This window comes from Myotis myotis, unplaced genomic scaffold, assembly GCF_014108235.1.
Source record: "Myotis myotis isolate mMyoMyo1 unplaced genomic scaffold, mMyoMyo1.p scaffold_m19_p_7, whole genome shotgun sequence".
Lineage (NCBI taxonomy): Eukaryota > Metazoa > Chordata > Mammalia > Chiroptera > Vespertilionidae > Myotis > Myotis myotis.
In genome coordinates this window covers 23,408,967-23,432,789 of record NW_023416379.1, presented here as the reverse complement: position 1 = coordinate 23,432,789, position 23,823 = coordinate 23,408,967, and the positions used below count along the sequence as shown (strand labels likewise).

Here is a 23,823-nt window from a genome sequence, read left to right as displayed (position 1 = left end):
GTTACTACCATGGGGTGGGTGTCTACCATGTGCCAGGCAAATTTCACACAGTAGTTCAGTTCATATGACATTTTCATGATACTATATGGGGCAGGCATTATTAACCTCAATCTTTAGATAAGAAGACTAAAGTTGAATAAAAAATCAATTACAGAGCCATGATTTGAATTTGTATTGAAGCCTTACTGGAAGGCATGTCTATTACACTGCATTGTCTCTCTAGAAACCAGGAATAACATTAATACTGGACTAAGAATTTAAAGGAAGCAAACAAACAAAAAGCCTTAACTGTGATAAAGAGAACCATTTCATATCGATAAGAGGCACAACCACGGGTACAAAAATGAAACAAGTATCAAATAGCATCAAAATGCATAATGGAAATTTACTAAGAATAAAAAAATTAAAAGATATAAATAAAATTATCAAGGGATTCTCAACAGCCCTGCTTCATAGATCACGGAAACAAAAGGTCACAAAGGACTTGAGTAACATAATAAAGTAGAAAGATTGAGCATATATTTAAAATGAATCCTCCTATCTAATAAAAGACAAAAAGGGTAATTAACCATACCTCCGCTATGCTTCCCATTGGCTAATCAGCGAGATATGCAAATTAACTTCCAACCAAGATGGCAGCTGGCAGCCACGCAGCTGAAGCGAGCAGGAGGCTTGCTTGCTCCAGTGATGGAGGAAGCCAAGGTTCCCGGCCTGCCATGGCCTGCTCTAAGCTCCAGAAGCAACAATGTTTCAATTATAGAAGCTAAACAAACCCCTGATACCTGCTTTCAGCCAGCCGTGGCCCCAGAGCTGGGAGCGCCAGTGAAGGCAACAGAGTTTCAATTATAGAAGGTAAATAAATCTCAGAATTAAAAGAAAAAAAGGAGAGGCTGGGAGCTTCAGTCGCAGGCCAGCCTGAAAACGGCCCTCAGCCCCTCACCCAGGCTGGCCAGGCACCCAAGCAGGACCCCCACCCTGATCCAGGACACCCTTCAGGGCAAACCAGCCGGCCCCCACCTGTGCACCAGGCCTCTATCCTATATAGTAAAAGGGTAATATGCAAACTGACCCTAACAGCAGAAAGGCTGGGAATGACTGGTCACTATGACATACACTGACCACCAGGGGGCAGACGCTCAATGCAGGAGCTGCCCTCTGGTGGTCAGTGCGCTCCCACATGGGGGAGCTCTGCTCAGCCACAAGCAAGACTGATGGCTGCCAGTACAGCGGTGGTGTTGGGAGCCTCTCCTGCCTTCTCAGCAGCGTTAAGGATGTCCGACTGCAGCTTAGGTCTGCTACCCACTGGCAAGTGGACATCCCCCAAGGGCTGCCGGGCTGCCAGAGGGATATCTGATTGCCAGCTTAGGCCCAATCCCCCAGGGAGCAGGCCTAAGCCAGCAGGTGGTCATCCCCCAAGGGGTCCCAGACTGCGAGAGGGCACAGGCCGGGCTGGGGGACCTCCCCCTCCGAGTACACAAATTTTTGTGCACCGGGCCTCTAGTGCAATTATAAGTCAGGTTTCCTTCAAGAATTTGATAATGAAGTTAATACTACTCTTGGAGAGTTATACTTTCAAGGCAACTCAATGGCTCAGACCATAGGTGTGGAGTTATCTTTCAGCTTTAGGATGTCTTAAATAGGTTAAGCTCCCTTTCCTGTATTACAGATACTGGAATTATTGATTACATAGTATAAAAAGCTGAGTGAAATATTTAAATCTTTAATATTTAAATATAAGGTGGAAATGTGAATAAGCAAGAATAGACTATAAAAATGACCAGAGAAGTTTAAAGTCAACCAAATATATCTCTTAAAAATGAAAAATATACTAATTGAAATGAAAAACTGGTACTGTATTTAGATAAACAAATTAGATGCCACTAAAAAAAGAATTAGTGACAAATATATAATATATGTACAAATATATAATGCAATATATTAACTACACAAATATATATGTGTATATGTATATTATATAAAGTGGAATCAGAGTATAGCCTTAAATATTATCAACATATATTAAATAAATTAACTAAACATTTAACTAAACAAAACCTAGAAGAGACACAAAGCAACTATCCTCCTGGAGGGTGTGTGTGTGTGTGTGTGTCCAGAGCTTATTTTTTTTTCTCTTGGGTTGTTCATTTCTCTTACCATTTTGTAGAAATTGTTACAGACACCATGGATAGGAATTTCTTTTAATGTTTTCACTTTATTTATTTTTTATTGTTTAAAGTATTACAAATAATAGAACATATGTCTCCTTTTTCCCCTATTGACTTCCCCCTGGCCTTGCTCCCCTAGTGTCTGTATCCATTGGTTATGCTTATATGCATACATACAAGTCATTTAGTTGATCTCTTACCCACCCCCCACTACCACCCCTCCCCTGCCTGCTCAAAGTCAGTAATCATCGAAAGACGCAAATCAAAACGACAGTGAGGTACCATCTCACACCTGTCAGAATGGCTATCATCAACAAATCAACAAACAACAAGTGCTGGCGAGGATGTGGAGAAAAGGGAACCCTCTTGTACTGCTGGTGGGAATGCAGACTGATGCAGCCATTATGAAAAAACAGTATGGCATTTCCTCAAAAAACTAAAAATGGAGCTCCCATTTGACCCAGTGATCCCACTTCTAGGAATATATCCCAAGAAAACAGAAACACCAATCAGAAAGGATATATGCACCCATATGTTCATAGCAGCACAATTTACAATAGCTAAGATTTGGAAACAGCCTAAGTGCCCATCAGCAGATGAGTGGATTAGAAAACTGTGGTACTACACGATGGAATACTACACTGCTGTAAAAAAGAAGGAATTGTTACCATTTGCAACAGCATGGAAGTACCTGGGGAGCATTATGCTAAGTGAAATAAGCCAGTCAGAGAAAGATAAACTCCACATGATATCATTTGTGGAATATAATGAACATCATAAACTGATGAACAAAAATAGATAAAAAGACAAAGAAGCATCGAACAGGAATTTCTTGTATGTTATATGCACATCTCAGACAGAGTTTTGGTTTGTATCTTCATCTCTATGGCCACCTGGAAGATGGGCACTGCCTCTGCAGCCCTGGTGTCCAGATGGAGAGGAAGTGTAGAGGGAAGGCATCCAGGGTACAGAAGCCAGCCCATGATTAATGGAAAAGAGAGTCTGTCCTTTTTTTTTTTTTTTTTTTTTTTTTTGGATAGGTATTCTTTTTTATTTGTTATTTATTTTACTTTATTTTTCTTTCACCATTTATCCCCTTTATGCCCTCTTCCACCCCACCCCCACAATCACCTCACTGTTGTCCATGAGTTCTTTCTCTCTTTTTTCTTTGTTTTTCAGTCCCTCCATGCCTCCTGCCTCCTACCGCCCTACCCCCCACCCTTACCAGAGATGTCTGCCTGCTCTCAGTCACCTCTGCAGGGTGAGGGCAGAGATGTAATGAGGAAACAGCCCATGGTTTAGTGACAAAAAGATTAAAGTTCATTCTTGACAAACTTTGTATTTAGTCCTGGACACACTGACCTCTCTGAAACTCAGTTTCTTCTACAAAGTTGGGGAGGTAATGACGTTCTCTTTATAGAAGGTTGCTGTGTGGAATAAATGAGTAAATTCCTTTGGAGGCTTTGCTTCAGGGCCTAGCACTCCGTCAACGTTTGAGCCATGTATAGCTTGTAGTGTGAGCCCAATACTATGATACAGACGCCTTTTGAGAATTTTAAAGGACCATGAACACATAAGCTGATATTAGTTTAACATTGTTACCCACTTCTCACCATGTACTGGAAGTCTGTGAAGTATTTGATAACGCCCTTCACTCAGAGTCTGGAGACTGGAATACTGTCTGAGAGCGGCCGGTCACCTCCCCTCTCCCTGATTGGCAGATGAAGACCTGGCTGGACAGGAGGAGGAGACTGGCTCAGCAGTGAGGGAACGTGGTGCGGGTAACCTGGCTGCACAACTGTCAGGGGGAAAGGCAGGAGTTTGCTCACTATGGCTGGAACAAAGACACTTCTGGTGCTGGAAAACTTCATAGGTGGAAGATTCTTACCTTGTAACTCTTACATAGATTCTTATGATCCGTCCACAGGAGAGGTGTACAGCAGGGTGCCAGACAGTGGAAAGGAAGAGGTGAGTGTGTTCCCTTAGGAAAGACTGAAGTGGTCTGAACAGGTCGGTGAATTATGTGTAAATTCAATTCTAGAAGCAAAAGACTGAAATGATCTTAATTATGTTGGTGAATTATGTGTAACTTCGTTTTCTAGAAGTAAAAGACTGAAATGGTCTCAATATGTCAGTGAATTATGTGTAACTGATTTTCTAGAAGCAATGGGGGTGGGGTGGGGTGTGGGGGGGGCTGGGGAAAGGTTAAACTTTAGCAGAAGGCAGACTTTAGTTCTAGAAAGATTTACTTTGTAACTGGACATGTATGGTACATGGAGCAAATCTCAGGTTAATTATATGTTAGAAGCAAATCATTAATCTAGGCCAGTGGTCGGCAAACTGCGGCTCGCGAGCCACATGCGGCTCTTTGGCCCCTTGAATGTGGCTCTTCCACAAAATACCAACTTCTGCGCATGGGCCACGAAGTTTCAATCGCACTGTACGTGCGCGCCCACACATGGTATTTTGTGGAAGAGCCACACTCAAGGGGCCAAAGAGCCGCATGTGGTTCGCGAGCCGCAGTTTGCCGACCACTGATCTAGGCCAACTAAGACACAGACACAAGTCTCAGGCATTCCTAAATAGGGGTCTAGTAAAAAGTATTGTTCGAAAAAATTGTCAGTATTACGTGCTCCCTTTCTCTACCGAGTGTTGCTTAAACTTACCAGTATATCCATGGCTTTCTAAAAAGCGTGTTACTTTACTAAAACACAAAATTAGAAAACCCAGGCATTTATTTTAGACTAGGGGCCCAGTGCATGAATTTGTGCACCTTGAAAGGAACTGTGGGCAACCAGGCAATGGTGGGCACAAGGGTGGGTCTCGGCCCATCCTCCACACCTCCCCCCTGGCCCCTCCTGCCACAGCCCCTGGTCCCCTCTCTCCTGGCAGCCCTGCTCCTGCCACGGCAGCTCTCATGTGCTGATGGTGCTGGCCTGGCTCGCACCCGCTGACGGTGCGGAGCAATTGGTGCCCACGCCAGCAGTGGGTGCGAGTGGCGGCTGCTGCCTGATTACCCCTCATGAGCAGGGGGAGGTGGATCAGGGCAGGCAGCTGCCCACTGCACCCACTGATGGTGCCGAGTGATTGAGATCGGCGCCAAGCACCGGCAGCAAGTGTGAGTGGCAGCTCCAGCACTGCCTGCGGGTGTGAGCAGGGCCGGCGCCAGCAGCAGGTGCGAGTGCCGGTTTGGACTGTGACACGCTGGAGCAAAGAATTTTCAGGAACCACCAGAGGCTCACCCTAATGACAGCAACCGGTGCCCTGCCATGGTCTGGCGCCCCTGCTCACCTGCTCCACCATCCCACCGCGGCCAATGCCTGCCATGTTCTGCACATACCCCCTGGTGGTCAGCACACGTCATAGCGGCCAGTTGTTCGGTTGTTCTGGTTGCTTTGCCATTCTATTTGCATATTAGCCTTTTATTATATAGGATTATCCTCTAATACTTCTTCAAAATATCTATTAAAATAAAACTGACCTTTTCAATGGTGAAATTAAAAATCAAATTTCCTTTTTTAGAGTTAAATTTAACAGCATCCTTTTTCTTACTCAAGAACTTTGTGTTACACACATTAATATTTTTAGTGATGTAGAATTAACTTTATTGGAAGAATTTTATAAAATATTTGAAATATATTTCATCAGTTATTGCACTGAGAATGTAAATATATCTGGGGTGATAAATGTGGCTGATGTATGTATACTCATCTAATGCCTAGTGGATGCTAAATTATTTATTTTTATTTTATTTATTTCCATCACCATTTATCCCCCATAAATATATTTTTTAAGGTACAAAAAACTAGATTATTTAAAGATAATGGTAACCTTAATATGTAGTATTATATGCAAGGTTTTTGAAAGAACTAGCTATTATTTTTCTATTGCTAATAATATTTTAAATCTGTCTTGCATTAAAAAGAACCTTATCTTTGTGGATTAAAGTTTGAAAATATTGACTAATGCTGGTTAAACTGTACCCACACTTTTGTTTGCTTCTAATGACTTTGGATAGATGTGGGAAATTCATCCTTGTTTTCTCCAATCCTCCTCATCTTAGCATGTTTTCCAAAGGGAAGTTAAAAATGAAAAATATGACAAATTCAGTTGAAATATTTTTTGCAGCTAATGCTCATGCATTTTCAAGTTATGGCTGTACCTACTAGTAGAGGATCAAATATTTTGGATTTCCTAGCAATCTACCATGCAAATATTCTATTTAGTCCCATAAATCCTCTCCCCCCCTACCCCCCCACCCTTCCGGTTTGAAATATATAGTCACCATGCAAACTATATGCCCAACTTCCCCAAAAGTCACTCACAGAGAGAGCAGCTGGTGCTGCTCACAGTGGTTCCCATTTATTCAGTTTTTGAGATAAACTTTGCATCCACTAAGCCCCTTAGTATACATTGTCCCAAATAGGAGTCATAACCTACAAACTGGACTCTGTCATCATCCTTATATTACAGAGCACGGTATGCTAACACTCTCATCTCTGCTGTTTGGGCTTCGACAGCGGTCTCTCTCTCTCTGCCTTATAGCGTTGCAGTCAGAAGCACAGACTGGAGTCAGACAGCCTGGCTTAGAAGATGAGATGTACCACTTAGAATCTATGGTCTTGGCCTTGAGTTGAACCTCCTTTTGCCTCCGTCTCCTTGTCTATGAATTGGGGATAATCATATCTACTTCACAGTGGTGTTCTGAGAATTAAACCACTGACTTACGTAAAACTCATAGTGTCTGGCATATATTAAAGCTTTCTAAGTATTAGCTTTTGCTAATATTGTATACTATAGGCCCGGTGCATGAAATTCATGCACGGGGGTGGGGGTCCCTTAGCCTGGCCTGCACCCTCTCCAATCGGGGACCCCTCAGGGGATCTCCGACTGCCTCTCACAATCCAGGACTGCTGGCTCCTAACTGCTCGCCTGCCTGCCGAATTGCCCCTAACCCTTCTGCCTGCCTGCCTGATTGCCCCTAACCACCTCTGCCTGCCTGCTTGATCACCCCTAACTGCTCCCCTACCAGACTGATCACCCCTAACCACCTCTGCCTCACCCTGCACCCAGGACCCAGGATTCCCTCCTCCAGATGGTCACAGGCACCCGGGACCCGGGCTGGCTTTGCCCGAGCTGGCCACAGCCACGGGGGACCGTGAGTGGGTGGCTTGTGCCTCTCCTGGGCCGCAGGCATAGCCACTGGTGCCCGGGACCGTGGGACAGGCGGCTTGTCCCTTTCCTGGGCCACAGCCTGGCTGGTCCCCATTCCTCTCTCCCCAGTGTTGAGTGTCTGAGCCATTATGGCGTGATGGCGTGATGGCGTGATGGCGTGAGGGCGTGGTGACCAGTTGCTCTTTATTATAAAGGATAGTAGATGAGTATGCATTTTATATTAAATGGATACAAGACATGTGGCATTAAACAATTTAGAAAACATTACTGGAACTGAGTTTTCTGTTTCTCAAAAAGATTAGAGTTTTATATTGACAAGTGTAGGAAGATTAGAATTTTACATTACTGTACAAAGAACTCTCCTCTTGTTGCCTTGGCAACAGGATGTCCATGAGCCTGCATCTGTGGTAGAGATCACTAAGGCCCACATGTCTCCCTTCATCCTGTCTGCAGGTCCATATTAGAGATTCAGTTTTTGAGGTGAAACCATCATCTTTCCAGACATTTTATACCTTACCTCAGCTCTTCTGAAAGTGACTTTGTTCACATAAAGAAAACAGGAGAAAAGTGAGATCAGGTTTTCGGTAAGAGGGCCTAAGTGCCGGTGGTGGAATTGTCAGGTCATGTGATACAAGAAATAAGCTGTGGCATTGGGAAGCCTGTGAAGAGGATTCTGGGGCTGAGTCTGTGGGTCCGGTGGTGGGGAAGGCTATGAGCTATACTAATAATAGAAGAATATGCAAATTGTAGGGGGCGCTGTCACAGTAACAGTAACAACCAGCATGCTGCGTGGGGTGACCAGGCCAGCAGGGGGGTTAGTGAGGGACAACTAAACAACTGAACAGCAGGCTGCATGGGGCGACCAGGAGGGTGGGGGGAGGGGAGGGCAGTTAGGGGTGATCAGGCTGGCAGGGTGGGGGGCAATTAGGGGCAACTAGGCTGGCAGAAGGGGCAGTTAGGGGCGATCAGGATGGCAGGCAGAGGCAGTTAGGGGTGATCAGGTAGGCAGGTGAGCAGTTAGGAGCCAGTGGTCCTAGATTATAAGAGGGATGTTGGATTGGAGAGAGTGTAGGCTGGGCTGAGGCCCCCCCCGCACCCCCACTCCCAGGCACAAATTTCGTGCACCGGGCCTCTAGTTATAAATGTTTGTCATGCGTGTGAGAGAGGAGAGGGCAACACAATCTATGGATTTGCTACCTTAGACATTGCCTATGAGAGGAGAAAGGCAGCAGGTGGCCTGAAAATTTATTCTGCCTTGCACATACCTTTCCACACACTATTTCCTTTTGGATTTAGGTCTGAAACTGGGTCCCCAAGCTCTCTGTTCAACTACAGATAACCTTCTCTCCTAAAGAGGCGGTTGTTATGCCATAGCAGGCAGGCTCGTGGTCTTGGCAGCCATGAAGATCTGGGTTTGAATCCTGACTCTGCCAATTATTGGCTGTGTGGCCTCTGGCAAGTTACTTGAGCTCTCTGTGCTTCAGTGTTTTTCATCTAAATGGGCAAAGCAATACTCATGTTGCAGAATTTTAGAAGGGGTTAAAAGAAATAATTTGTGTAATAGTACTTAGCAGATTTCCTTATATATAAAAATTAGTCAAAAAATTACCAATATGACTGGTCATTCCAAATGGGGTGACAGTGATTTAAAACAAAATTTTAGACTTTACCAGATATGTCCGAGCTGGATTAACAGTTTAGAGATTCTGTGCTTCTCAACTAAGTTTCCCCTCTCACACGATGTTTTAAAAGTCTATATTTTGAAATGACTGAAAATGTGCACCTGTTAAAATTCAAATAGCTTCTTTCTAATGATCTGATTGCCACATTCTGGATACGGTGCTCGAAATGGAGCATTTTTCTTTGTTTTGTGGTGTCCCTGCTTTGCTGGTCACATCAGCAACACCTTGCCGGTAAATCAGCACCGGGAATATTCGGAATTAGGCAGGAAATAATCTTGGCGTGTATGGGTTCTGGATTCCTGCGATCCCTGAGAGCAACAACAGTGGTAAGGCTTAAGGCGACCCTCTCCCGTTTGCCCCTCAAAGGTCGAGGCTGCGGTGGAGGCTGCCAGAGCCGCCTTCCCCGGCTGGTCGGCCAGGAGCCCGCAGGAGCGCGCGCAGGTGCTGCACCGCCTGGCGGACCTGCTGGAACAGTCGCTGGAGGAGCTGGCTCAGGCCGAATCCAAGGACCAAGGTGAGCGCGGGCGCAGCTGCAGGGCTGTCTCTGCCGGGCCTCTCCCTCTTCCGCCCTCGCGCTAGCAGAGCCGGGGGTCGAGGGCAGCTGTCTCTTACTAAATGCTTTATGGAGAGTGCAACCTATTCCTCAGAGGCTGGACAACGATTCTTCCTGAACTGTCATCGCCGGAACTGGGCCCGCTCTCCACCTTACCCCTCCTGGGACCATCAGGCCGCAGGCGCCCGGCTTCTCCTGGCGGAGGGAGCGGGGGAAGCAAAACCTCCCAAGGCCTCTGGGGGCGGAGGCGCCTCCTTCTCGCGGCCAAAGCGAGTCCGGAGTCCTGAGGGAACCCAACCAAGTTCAAGGGGCAGGGAAATAAATACACTCTGTTTGGTGGAAGGAACTGCAAACACGCCTGTCAAAGGGCACTGATCTGGGGAGGGAGGAAGCGCTAGGGTTGATGATCTTCCACCAATTCCAAGAGGCGAATTATGAAGCACAGGTCATTTGAAGAGCAGTTCACAGTCCCGTTACTTAGAAAGCCATCTGAGATACCACTCTCCTACTTCCAACACAATTGTCCCAATTTTTTACCTGCTTCCCAGAAGTCGGGAGTAAGTGCCTGTAGATCTTTGCAATGATATCTATTGGGAAAGTCAATGGTTTACAATCAGGTGCGTGCTGTAAACCAGCCTGCAGTTAGGGAGCAGCCTGACTCCAAGGGTTTAAGGAAGAAAATGTTTCCCGCTGGAGCTCCCGGCACCGCAGTGTCCCTGCATCTCTAAGGGAAACGAAGCAACGCCCCAGGCAAGTGTAGGTTTCTGGTTTGTTCAACCCGGAGCTAGGATGCGTGTGGGGCACGTGATGGGCGATCAAGTGCCCACAGCTGCAGCGCCAGGGGTTTCCTTCCGTAGTTCTGCCACGTGCCCATCTCAATGATCCCTCCCTGTGTTGGGGGGACATTTAATATACATCACGTGTTTATCAAAGTGGTTTTTGTAATATGCAAAGAAAGCTATCTTTACACCCACGATTCCAACTCCCTCTTTGTGACATGTACAAAGCTTGCGATTTTGAAAGAGCTGGTGTGGGTGAAGTGTTAGCATCTGGCAAATTGATGATGACAGCTCTGAACTGTTCAGTCCACAAAGCAAAGATCATTTGACTCAATTTACCTCCCCCCACCTCACCTTATAACCTCCTATCTAATTATTTCACGGTTTTATTAAACCATGACCAATGCTTTGTATATTTAGTGAATGTCTGTCCCAGGCTAGTAGGAACGGAGGCTACTGCAGTGTGAGCGGGGTATGTGAGTGATACTGTCTCTACTGTTCATGGTGAAATACACCCACTGTGCTTTCTGTTGTTGACTTTTTACAGGGAAAACCATTACCCTGGCAAGAACCGTGGACATTCCCCGGTCTGTACAGAACTTCCGGTTCTTCGCCTCCTCCATCCTGCACCACACCTCGGAGTGCACCCAGATGGACCACATGGGCTGTCTGCACTATACCGTGCGGGCCCCTGTGGGGATCGGTAGGTGCTCTTCCAGGAAAGCCTGGACCACGATTGCACAGAGAGCAGCTCAGTCAGTTCTGTAGAATTGATCTAAAGGGACAGACTAAGGCAAAGGAAAGGCTTCTTCTACTGTGACTGAAATACAATTTTGGCCTTAAACATCGATGTCTGGTTTATTTTCTTTGTGTAAAATTCTCTACTTATTCCTGGAAGATTGTTCTTGGGAAATCACAGGTAAAAGAATGATGCTGAGAGGAAATTCACAAAGGAGGATTTTTTTCCCCCCTTGTAACAAAAAAAAGTCTATTTCCAGAAAGTAGATTAAGAGCATGGCTTCTAGATGTGTGTGGGGCAAGTTACATAACATGTGTGTGCTGCAGTATTCTTATCTGAAAGAATAGTTTGATTTTTGTCTTTACATATTTTATATTAATTAAATAAGTTAGTAAGTGTAGAACATTCAGAACAGTGCCAGGTACATGGTAAATAAGCGTTGGCTAAATTATCTACTTTCCTCATTCATTTCTTTGCTTCCTGCCCTTTGAAGACCCTTAAATATCTGCAATGACTGAAAATTTCCACTAGATGTCACTATTTCACCTGAGAAAACCCCACTGTTAATATTTTACCAGTTATGTTTTATGACAGGATAAAAGAATATGTTAAAAGGAAAGAAAATGGGACATCTTACCAATTTGATTATTTGAAACCTTTGGAAATGGTATTTTCAAGGCATTATGAAAAATTCAGACATCCTAAGAAGTATACTAATACATTATGCTGCAAAAATATTATCTCCTAAAGCAAAGAGTTTTCAATGGGAAATGTAATAACATAAACTATGTTTATATACTTTTATAGCACAGATTTGAAGGCAGATTATAAATCAGGTGACTTCGTTTTTATTTTTGCTTGTTTCATGGTTGGGAGGCTGAGCAGTTTCATACAATCACATGAAGATACATTCTAGTTGTTGGTTCTGTTACTTAAAGAGAAAACCTATCTGATCAGGATACAGGTGGGAACTTAGAGAAACTTTTTTAATGCAAAAATCCTCTGGCGATCTAAGATGGATTTCACAACCTCAGAACCTCTTTGCTCTTATTTTATAAATAATTCTAAAAAGCTTGAATTTTATGTCTCCATCCAATAAACTCTGAAGAAATGGTAGCTGGACAGTTTAATGATGAGGAGGGAGAGATTTAGACACATGTAAAGATGAGTCCATAAATCTCAAAACTCATCACATTATGGAACTGTTTAGCCCCAATGTTTATTCAACTGTTGTTCATTAATATAATTGTAAGTTATCAAGAAAAGACTGAACTGTATCGATTCATAGTTTTCCAAGGCACAGTTGTTGGTAATACATTTTAGAACGATTTCCCGGAAGTTGGCTACAGATAAGCAAAGTTGGGGGTTTTAGGAGCTTAGGTTCCCTGCAGCGTGCGGGAGAACCCCGTGGGGCAGTCTGCCCTGAGGGGCATGTCATTGTTGGCACTGCTTCTGCTCTCGGTTAGCTGGTCTGATCAGTCCCTGGAATTTGCCACTCTACTTGCTGACCTGGAAGATCGCTCCGGCCATTGCTGCGGGCAACACTGTGATCGCCAAGCCCAGCGAGCTGACTTCAGTGACTGCGTGGATGATGTGCAAACTCCTGGAGAAAGCAGGTAATCAGGTGTCAGCGTTTGAGGGAGGATTGGCTTGGGGGCTGCCCACTGTGGAGGCTTTAGCCCCCTGAGGGTCACTGACATTTGGAAAGTTATTTTGGACAGAAACCTACTAAATAGCAAAACAGATTCCACTGACACCATCGGTTTTTGTCTCCCTGTTCCTTTTCTGAGAAATTCCCTGCATCGTGGGGCTTGCTCACAGGGCTTCCTCTATTCAACTCTCGAACGTGCCACTCCAGGACAGTTCCTCCCTGCAGGCTCAGCTGGCAGCAAAGGGCACATGATAGGAAGACAAGGACGGCCTTCGAGAGCCCCAGGGAGCCAGATGCCAGCCTGCCCCAGGGGCTGTGCTTGATCGTCAATTTAAATCTGATGTTGGAACCACAAGTTAATCTTGATGAAAATAAGAGTACTACTAGGCACTTCTCTGGTTTGTACAGCTATAGCATACCTGCTAGAAACAGCCCATTTTCAAGAGATTTGAAATACATCCCTCTGTTTCCCCTGCATTGGGAATCACTACTCAGGCACTGATATAATCTGGCTTCGTGCCCCCTTTTTGCTAATATTGCAATGACCACATTCAGGGTGGGTTTCTGGTTTAGTTTTGGGGTGTTCAGCCTGACACTGCACCAGGGTTGGAAGGTAGCAGTCAGGGGAGCCTGTCTTGTACCCCACGAGAAGGCCCCGCGCTGTCAGGTCCCTCCGCTCATGTTTCCATGGCCTGGGTAGGAATGATGGGCGGGTGGCAGGGAGGGGCTGTCTTTCTGGCTCTCTTGGTCTCTGCTATGCGTGCTTCCTTCATGGAGGAGGTACTACTGGGCTCACCTGTGTCCACGGAGTGGATGTTTGAAAAAAGTCCATCTCTCTCTCCTGGTTGTGTTTTCTCTTGAAGCAAAAACATAAACAGTGGCTCCCAGGAAAGTTGAGTCAGTTCTTTAAGATTTAGATGACGGGCTAAAGCATGCCTGTTTAGGGAAGAGCACTGGGCCTATGACCTTGTTCAGCTGCCCATTCCCCTTGTATCCTACCGAGGAATGAGGCCTCCCAGCCTAGGTCTTAGGGATCACGTCTGTGGATGCTCCAGGCCTCTGGAGGGGGTGTGATGTGAATGTGCCTGGCTCTCTCGTGTTCCAGAATGTGCCATCCCTCCCTTACACAGGGATCAGGTTCTCATCCCCTCCTTTACAAAATAGAGTCCACCCTCTCATGCCCCCTCTTGCCAAGGGTGGGACACTTGTTCTTGTTTTCCTCCCACAGCCACAGGGAGGAATTCTCCCCCAAGCATCTTCTTTGCCCCAACCCAGGGCCCAGCTGCTGTCACATGGTGCCTGGCTTTGGGCCTGCCCTCACCTGTCAGAGATATATGATCCAGAAAACTGACTTCTATGCTAGCTTTCAACATGTGCACATTGAGTGTACAGGAGCTCACCTGAATGGGGCCTCGGTTGTGGCCTCGAGGTGATTGGGCGAAGGCTGTGGCTCTATGCGAAGATGTTTTGGATGATAATGAATCATCGGTGTAACATTATTATTTATACTTTAAAAGCATATCCTTGAAGAGAATATTCTAACCCAAACAATTATGTTTCTGTTGAGAGAATGTCTAATCTGGAGCAAGGGACAAATACCAGGAGCTGGAAGTAGTTCAAAATCCTCATACACTGGAGACTTCTGTCCCTGATGTACTTCAAGCCTGAAGAAACAGAGGGAACAAACTCAGCTGCCTCCAGGCAAACCCTAAGGGCCCCCAGGACACAACACAATGGCACACAGATTTTCTCTCTGAACACTGAAGTCAAGGGCCATTTCTAATCCGGATAATGTACATTTAGATAAGCATCCATTTACTTAACAATTATTTCCTAACAATGCTGCCTCCCTAAAAGAAGTGTTAGGGGATCTAAAGAAAGTAAATCCCTTACAGCAATGACTGACCCACAGTAAGCACCTAGTAAATGAGAATCAGCACTTAATGGTATTAATCCTATGTGGCAAACTAGGCTGTGTGCAGGAGGTACATACAATGGAGAGCAAAACACAAGTACTATTCTGCTCTTAGCTAGTGTACCTTCTAGTGGTAGGTAGGTAATAAACAGGTAAACATAAGTAAATACATGCAGACACAGGGCAGTAGGATCTCATGATAGAAAAGACTGGACTGGGGCTTCTAATTTTGGGTGTTCTTGGTACTTTAAGTCAGACCTAGATTGTAGTGATATATTTATATCATGGGGCTCAGGAGCTTCAACTCAAAACTTACCTTCCTGGGGTGCGGAGAGCCGCCTTCACTCCCCTGGACCAAGATAGTCAACGTCTTCCCTGGATTTTGCAGCACTCGCACTCCCCTCTACTTGACATTTTCACACTGCACTGTGACTCCTGGATGCCAGCTTGGAGCAGGGCTCTCCTCCCTCACAGGGCTTGACCTACCTGAGGAGTCTCTGCATCCTCAGCCTCGGAGGCCTCGTCAGTTTTATGGAATGAATTATGTAGAATGTTGTACCCTGCATTTTCTGGGGCAAAGCATCTGGAGAAATTCCGCCTAGGGTGCATGCTAGGCAGAGGCGATACTGTAGTTTTTGCTTTACTATTAAAATAGAGATAGCCATGAATTCACTCCCACCTATTGGACTTCCAAGGAGAATCTCCATGTAACCTCAAGTCCTCAACATACTGAGAATACTTACTGTAACTGGTACTGTTTCCCATCCAGGTGTTCCACCAGGTGTGGTAAATATTGTGTTCGGAACAGGGCCCAGGGTAGGCGAGGCCCTGGTGTCCCATCCAGAGGTGCCCCTCATCTCCTTCACCGGGAGCCAGCCCACAGCCGAGCGGATCACACAGCTGAGTGCTCCCCACTGCAAGAGGCTCTCCCTGGAGCTGGGGGGCAAGAACCCTGCCATCATCTTTGAGGATGCCAACCTGGAGGAGTGTGTTCCAACCACGGTCAGGTCCAGCTTTGCCAACCAGGCATGTCTCTGGGTTTTGGTTTGCTTGTTTGCTTGTTTGTTGGTTGGTTTTGAACTCTGCTGCCCCGTCACGTAGGATCTGTTTCATCACAATGCACAGCCAGGAGTGAGTAGGTCGATCCAGTGCTGTATCAGTAAAAGGAGAATCGGTACTTCGTGTTACTGCTTTGACCATCTGTTCAATCTTAGTGTCAATCTACAGCCTTGTAGAGTCACGGCTTCTGTTCAGCACGTCCCCTTTCTTGAGTTACACCACTTTTATCAGGGAGCAGCCATGGGCAGAATGATTGGTTTTTGCTACTCCAAGCTTATCCATACTGGTATTCACCTAGTTCCCCAGACTCTTCTTGCTGTCTAGATGTCCTACCTCCAGTAAACCTTTTTCTCCTCCCGGAAGTCTCCCAAATGCATTCTCATCCTTAGAAATAAATACTAGAACAGGTCTAGAGCTGGTTTCTTACCTTAAAGTCACAGATGAGTTTCAGGGCAACTTTGCATCTCCTGACACCCTGTAGCAGGTATTTTCCTGGGGTCCATAGTTCTCATCAGGGTCTTCAAGGCCATAGCATCCCAGAGGGTGAGGAGCACAGGATCAGATATCCTACACTGTAGGCTTCATGGAGAGTGCAACTGTGCCTGCTTCTGTGTGATATATTAGCTTCAACACCCAGGATAGTCCCTAGGATGGAGCATAAATAGTGAATGATTTTCTCCAAAGCTGTGTTTTAAATTTTTTAAAATAAAAAACAAAGACTTAAGCCGAAGAGTTAGAACTTCCATAGAAGGAAAGATGAGTGGAATGAGATATATTTTTATTCAACTTAACTTGAATAATTTGCATAATCTTTTGAACCTTCACTTCTTTACCAGTAAATTATGGAAATTACAATAATTATGCCTTCCAATAGGGTTTTTGTGAAAAACATTCTGTATAATGATTGTTTTATGATCATTATAATTGTAATTAATTCTCTCACAGAAATTCCTATAGAAAGTGACATCTATATATATATTGCTCAGAGTGCAGCCTGATCTGTCCATGAAGGAGTGTGTCCTGCAGTCTTGTCATTTTCCTCATGTGTCATTCTTCGCAGGGTGAAATCTGCCTCTGTACCAGCAGGATCTTTGTCCAGAAGAGCATCTATAGTGAATTTTTAAAGAGGTTTCTAGAAGCTACCAGACTATGGAAAGTAGGCATTCCCTCCGACCCATCAGCCAGCATGGGAGCTCTGATAAGTAAAGCTCATTTGGAGAAAGTAAGTAAATCTCTGCCATGTATGTCACTGGAGAGAAGCTCAGTGCAAGGCACAGCACACACCCATGCTTTGGAATATTGTTAATTACTACCTTATTTTTAAACAGTTATGACCTGTGGGAAATTATCTCTGGATACAGAGTCTAAAAGTGTTGCATGTGAATAAACAAATGTAGTGCAGATTTAAAACAGCATCTGTGTGAAATGACTGCACTTGAGAAGTCAGCATGGAGATACCACCAGGAGAGTGAGAAAGGCAATTTTCAAAGCATAAAGGTCAAAATTTCCATAAGTAACTGTTCCCGGTGGAGAGGGTGCTGCCTCTGGCTTACAGCAGATAGGATTTTGTAATTTCCAGAACACATAGTCCAAATTATGTGGTTTTTAGTTAGTGGAGTGACTAGTGGTGGCCTGTGTGGGAGAAGCCATTAATGGTGTATGGGTGGTTTATGGGATTTTGATTTCTAAAGTCATTTTAATTTATTACCTGATGTGACTCTACCCAAAATAAGTCATAGGTTTTGGTACTGAAGGCTCTTGTCTTCAGCTGCAGTAACTAAGGCCCACCAAGGAAAATGTGCCTCCATCATCAGTCACTAAGGGGCAAAGCCGTTACTTAAGTTTGTAGAAATCTGTGGCACTGCACTGATTTGGCAGACATAGCACATTTTAACGTTGACCTTCACAATATTGTGAAGCACAGAGGCTCATAGGTGGGCAGGTAATGTCGCTTGATGGTCTCTTCTTTTTTTTTTCTCAGTGAAATAGGAAGCAAGTGACAGGGAGAGAAGGTGTTGGGGGTTTCAGGAGAGAGGAGAAGGTATGAAATAGTCTTGCAGATCAGGAGAGAGAATGGACTTTGAGATGATTGTGTTGTCAGCAGGCAGCTCCAAGGGCTCACTGAGGCTTGTGATCACTTATTTAAAGTGAGACTAACCAACATGGCTGTTTTCTTCCAGTCGAACTTGCCTGCAAGATTACAGGTGCTTAGGCAGCAGTCCCCAGAGTGTGCATGGGACTTATAGTTGTGGATGTTGCCCCCTCGTGGAATGAGGAATCACCAGGTGCATGAGGCTTCTTTGTCCTCTCTTGTCCAGCTGTTCTGGACACCCGGCCTCCGTGCCTGCCCACCCACACATGCAAATAACTGTTGCAAAACAAGCTAAGCATGCTCCGAACGCTTCCTATGGAGCATAAGTTAACTTCCAGAAGCATTTTTGCAGTAGGCTCAGGGGCTTGGTGCAGTCTGAAGTCCCCTTTGCAATTCACCACTCACCTGAAGTTTAAAGTTCTCTATATAGGAAATCAACAGAGAGACTTTTTTTTTCTATCATAGGCCATAATTTATCCAATAAAGGGAGATATATCAGTGAGGGAAATAAAAGTACTTGATTTTCCTGTGGGCTTTAACATAATACTTTTTAAAATATATTTTTATTTATTTCAGAGGGGAAGAAAAAGGGAGTGGGAGGTAGAAACATCAATGATGAGAGAGAAACATTGATTTACAGACTTACTACAAATAGGCAAGTGGACTGTTTTCTGTAAGTCCACATCCCCCTCCCCCACATGTTCTTGCTTTCTCAAGAACCAACTTATAAAAAGGTACTACAATTTTTTGATTATAATACATTTTAGTTGAAAACAACATATTTCTCCAAATTATCAAACTTTTGTTTCATTTTGTTTTTGGTGATTCCCAGTAATTTTAATTAACCCTAACATGAACATAGAGAATTTAGCAAGTTGTAGTATCAAAATATTTTAGTATACAATTTTCAAAAAAATTTCCAGAGTAAAATACACACTTTAAACTTTGTGTATTTGAGTGACTCCACAGAGAAGACCTTAAATTACCTTCTTTTCAGTATGTTGGTGGTTGGGGCCCAATGATAGTGATCCCCACACATGGGCTGTCCTGGTGGATCCTAAGCACTTACCTGCTGCAGACTGAGAATGTATCGGGGGCAGGTGGGGCCTCCTTTAGCATGTGTGTCCCCTTAGCACCTGTGCCCAGACAGGAGGAGTGTACCTCCTGCAGGTCTGGGTAACCCCAACCCCAGGTCCATCTCCTTCTACCTCAGCCCAGCTCCCCATGTGAGTTTCACCAAGTGAGCTAGTTCTCCTCTGAGTCCAGGCTAAGATACGAAGGGAGAGCCTGGTTTCCCCTCATTTCCTCCTCCTGGCCGTTTCAGATTGTGACTTTTTAGTTCAGTCTGCCAAACCACCTGGGATCAGGAGACAGGGGACATCTTTCCTTGTCTTTCGCCAGAAAGCTCTGGGGGCTGAGTGCCAAGGAAGGTCTATCTGCCATCTTCGCATTCCTCATCTCCTCTTCTGCACTATGTCTATATCTTCTCCAAATCAAAATAGCCCTGCAGAGTCTGGGGTCTTTGTGTCCATCCTACCTCTGTGCGATTGTCATAATAGAATGGTGATGCAGTGACAGAAGAATCCAAGTAGAATGTGTAAAGATTGTGTTGCAATGGCAAAGGGCTCAGAAACTCACAGAGACAGAGCATGCTCCTAAGTGGACATGTCATTTCCTAGGTTCCTAGTAGCTGCAGGGGATGCAAAGTAAATTGCGATGATTCTGTCCTCAAGGAATGAAGGAAAGTCTCCCTTGCCTATTTCAGACAGTTGCTTTTTCTTTCTATTTTTACCCTCCATAGTCCTCCCCTATTTGTCTGTCTGGAGAATCTGGCTGTCTGCCTGCCTTCCCATTGATGCATGTAGCTAGTGAGATAGAATTCTCGAGTGTTTTCAGGAAGGTTGGAGGAAGCCCACAGCATGTTCACAGATGTATCTCCCAGTAGGACCAGGCTATGAAGCCCACTCTTAAAGTTCCCTATCTCCTTTGGCAGCTAAGCAAACTGACACACAGGGGGGACACCTCTGAAGTCTCTTAGCTGTAAGTGTCAGATCATGCATTCATTGTCATCTTCATCAACAGCAATGACCTCTGCTGGCATTCAAGAGACTTACTGTGCCCCAGACATTATGCTAAATATTTTACATATATTATTTTATTTAATCCTATGAATAGGTGGCAGTATTAATCTTATTTTCAGATGATGAAACTGAGACATAGAGCATTTAAAACCTCTTAGCTAGTGAGTAATTTGAGCGCAGTTGGGCTTCCAAGTCCACTCTTCTCTATGCTCTGATTTTATATGCAAAGCTACTAAGTACTAACAATTCTCTACTCCAGAAAAGTCTTTTAATAATAATTCATTACATTTCATAGCATATTAACAGTCCCAAGGTTGTTGCTTTTTTCAGATTTTACTGAAAATCTCAGTTCCTGAGCTGCTAGTATAGATATCATCCTAGAAAATAAATTCAGTTCAGTATGAGTCACCTTGTGCATTAAATATTTTGATAAACCCACAATTTGAAACTAACACCTCTCTTCATATTTGATTATCCCAAGAATCTAAGAGATAATCCTGTAATCCCATTTAGACATGACAATGTGAAGCCAGAACACTCCTTGTACATGGAATTGTGACATATTTCCTGGCACTGCCTCCAGAATGTGCCACCAGAGACCCTGGCCTGGACTTCCTTCATTCACCCCAGAGGCAGCCTTTGACATCTTTTCATTAATGTGGGTGGGTGAATTGTTTCAAAAGGAGTGAGAGAGGAGAGGGAAGAGAAGTCCAAACCTATTCTAGTCTCTACCCACAAACTGGCCTGGGGGTTTTCTGGGAAGGCTTTGAGATCATCATGCCAGCTGGGGGAGGAGGTGTAGCAGAGGGGAGGATAAATTGAACCAAATGTTCTGTTTTTAAAACGTCTTTGACGTATGGCTTATTAAGTGTTCTACAAATTGAAGCAAAAAATAATAAGATAACACTACCTTTTTTATTTTTACATGGCAAATATATAGCTCTATTTTGAATATAGTTCTACAGTGGAGTTCTAATTCAATACTGGGACAGAATCCTCAGATGATAAATGATAAGTAGGAACCCAAAATGCCCCTTCAAAATTGACCCTGCCTTTGATGTACTAGTTGACTCTTGTTCTGTACTTTAAATTTTTGGGATTATTTTTATATTTCTCCTATGCTTATAATACCGCTCAGAGGCAGAATCATATATCATTGTGACTTAAACATTTCCATATATAAATGTATATATCATTATTATAAGTCTACAACCATTATTAATAAATATCTGTCATCTCTAAGTCACTGGGTTAGCTTATTACATAACTTATTTTCCATTATAGTTACCTAGATATATTTCTGAATGTAATCAGTAATTAGACTAGAAATTAGAAATTATTTGTTCTGGAAGCTCAGATATTGGAAGGATATCCTGGCCTTTAATTAAATCTTGTACACCATTCCACTTCACACTTTCTACAATGGGCAGACATAGCCCCTCAAAAAGTGATAAAATATTCTTTTTGTGTATTTAATTACTGAATATGGCTGACTGTGAATTCTAGTGTTGCTGTTTATTAGTTTTATGAAATGCGTACCCTTTCTGAGGCTCAATGACATCACCAACAAGTAGAGGATAACAATACATTGCCAACAGACTTTTGAGAGGATATATGAAAAGCACTCATCTGACTGGCACTTAAACATTGAGTAAATTCCTCTCTCCTTTTCCGTATGAGGACTGAATGCCCAAGTGATGAGCACTTGTGCTCCTCAGGCTCAGCAGCTGAGTGATAAGATAATCGACCTTAGATTTCTCGGCAATGACCTCATACATCTTTCCTAGATGATTTCAAAATACTGAATTTTTTGTTACTTTGTGTGAAGGTAAGATGTTACTAATCATGGTTTTCACCCACCCAGGTCCGAAGTTACATCAAGAAAGCTCGTGCTGAAGGGGCCCAGATCCTGTGCGGTGAGGGAGTGGACAAGTTGAGTCTTCCCCCCAGGAATCAGGGAGGCTATTTTATGCTTCCCACCGTGATAACTGACATTAAGGACGAGTCCTGCTGCATGAAGGAAGAGATATTTGGTCCTGTGACGTGTGTTGTCCCCTTTGATAGCGAAGAGGAAGTGATTAAAAGAGCCAATAGTGTCAAATATGGGCTGGCAGCGACCGTGTGGTCTAGCAACGTGGGGCGTGTCCACCGGGTGGCTAAGAAGTTGCAGTCAGGCTTGGTCTGGACCAATTGCTGGCTCATCAGGGAGCTGAACCTTCCTTTCGGGGGGATGAAGAGTTCTGGAGTAGGTAGAGAAGGAGCCAAGGACTCTTATGAATTCTTCACGGAAGTCAAAACCATCACCATTAAACACTGACCTTGCCAGTGGAGAAGTTGTGATGGTCAATGCCTGGCTACAGACAATCAGTGGTGCATTTGGTGAATGGAAATAGTGGCAGAAATTCCAGCCAGGGCTTGACTCAGCTGAAGGTTATCTCTAGCTTATCTTCAGTAGTTAGTATCTTTACCTGCGTGGTGAAGAGATGCTGTCTATTTTAAAGGTGAAGAAAAACAATGTAATACTTCTGCTTGGGGAGACACAAAAAGCAAGCCACAGAATTGTCCTCCTGTGTTGTGTGTTCATAGCATTTAAAAAAATCATTTTGATCCGATTCTTGGAAATTCACAGATAATCAGATTTTTTTTTTCTTTCATTTGCAAGTGAGTAGTTAAAGGAAAGCTACAAAGCCAAAGAGAAACAAATCACCACAATTTCCTACCTTTAGGGAGATTGTCAAGATGGTCTCCTACCCATCAGCCAGCAGCATGGCTAATTGTTAATTGACTGTACTTCAGTATGCAAGGGGACCGTGAATGTCAATGACAGACACAGCATGGGATTTGTCAGAGAAGGAACATATGGTATCTCCCAATAAATATATCTGCATAAGCACAAAGAAAAATAACATAACTATTACTTTTGGAGAAAACTTAGGACAAGAAGAAATTGATCCATTCCTACTATGGAGTCTAATCAATTCCAATTCTTAGTGTGTGTACCTAATGAGACTTAACAATTTACTAATCCTAACAGAAGCAATAAATGTTAAGCAATTTCAGTAACCAGTATGGCATATATCTTCTTTTTGAATTGTCCATTTATTCCTCCATATCCCCATCCTCTTAGGAGTGTGGCCTTATACTAAGTAATAAAGGTATTTCTAGTGCTTTTTTTTTTCTAGATCCTCTGGTGATCAAGGAGAAACTTGTTTTGAGCACCTTCTATGTGCCAGGCACTGTGCTGTGAGGTTTATAGAGCTTAAAATAGCATGCTCAAGATTACACAAAAGGTATGGGCAGAGGTAGGTCTGACTCCAACGCCAGGGCTCTGACTCCAATGCCATGCTCTCTGACCACTTAACACTTGCCTTGAATTATGTTCCAGAAGCAGCCAAGCACTACAGATCATAGAACATCACGGTGTGTCTCCCTTCCTTGTCTCCTCCTGTTTTGTCTCTTCCCTCTTCACCTCCAGCACAGTCCTTTCCATACTGCCTGAAACAGTCCGACTTCCTGACAGGACAGGAATCACTGATGGCCAAGCAGGTGTTCATCCCCTCGAAGGCTCCTTTCACAGTACAGTGCCTGGCGCATAGGAGGTGCTCAAAACAAGTTTCGGGGATGGAACCAGGTCTTCTTGGAGCTCTGGGATATTTATTGGATGGTATATAGGGGAGCTGGTAGGGGGGACACATTGAACTTTATAATTTTGCATAGGTTTTGGATATGTTGGCTCATTCACAAATGCTGAAAAATATAAATCCCCTTGAAGTCAAGTGATGGTGTCAGATCATACCTGGTTCCTAAGGTCTATCTTCCTTCCCCCTTCCTTTCCCCACCTCCCATTTTCCCTGGCTGAGACTTCTTGACCTTGATTCATTAACTAAGGCCAATTCTGAGTATAGGTTGGAGGAATTTCAGCAGCTCCAGTC

The 23,823-nt window shown here is 44.2% G+C and overlaps 1 protein-coding gene across 1 annotated transcript; it reads left to right on the top strand.

The window, feature by feature from the left end:
- Nucleotides 1-3,911: 3,911 nt before the first annotated feature.
- On the top strand, nucleotides 3,912-22,950 carry ALDH8A1 (aldehyde dehydrogenase 8 family member A1). The gene is made up of 7 exons (XM_036318057.1): nucleotides 3,912-4,133; nucleotides 9,389-9,536; nucleotides 10,902-11,057; nucleotides 12,560-12,709; nucleotides 15,429-15,685; nucleotides 16,779-16,940; nucleotides 21,756-22,950. Exons 1-7 carry the CDS (start codon nucleotides 3,996-3,998, stop codon nucleotides 22,206-22,208), a joined length of 1,464 nt encoding a protein of 487 aa, XP_036173950.1. The 5' UTR covers nucleotides 3,912-3,995; the 3' UTR covers nucleotides 22,209-22,950.
- Nucleotides 22,951-23,823: the final 873 nt, after the last annotated feature.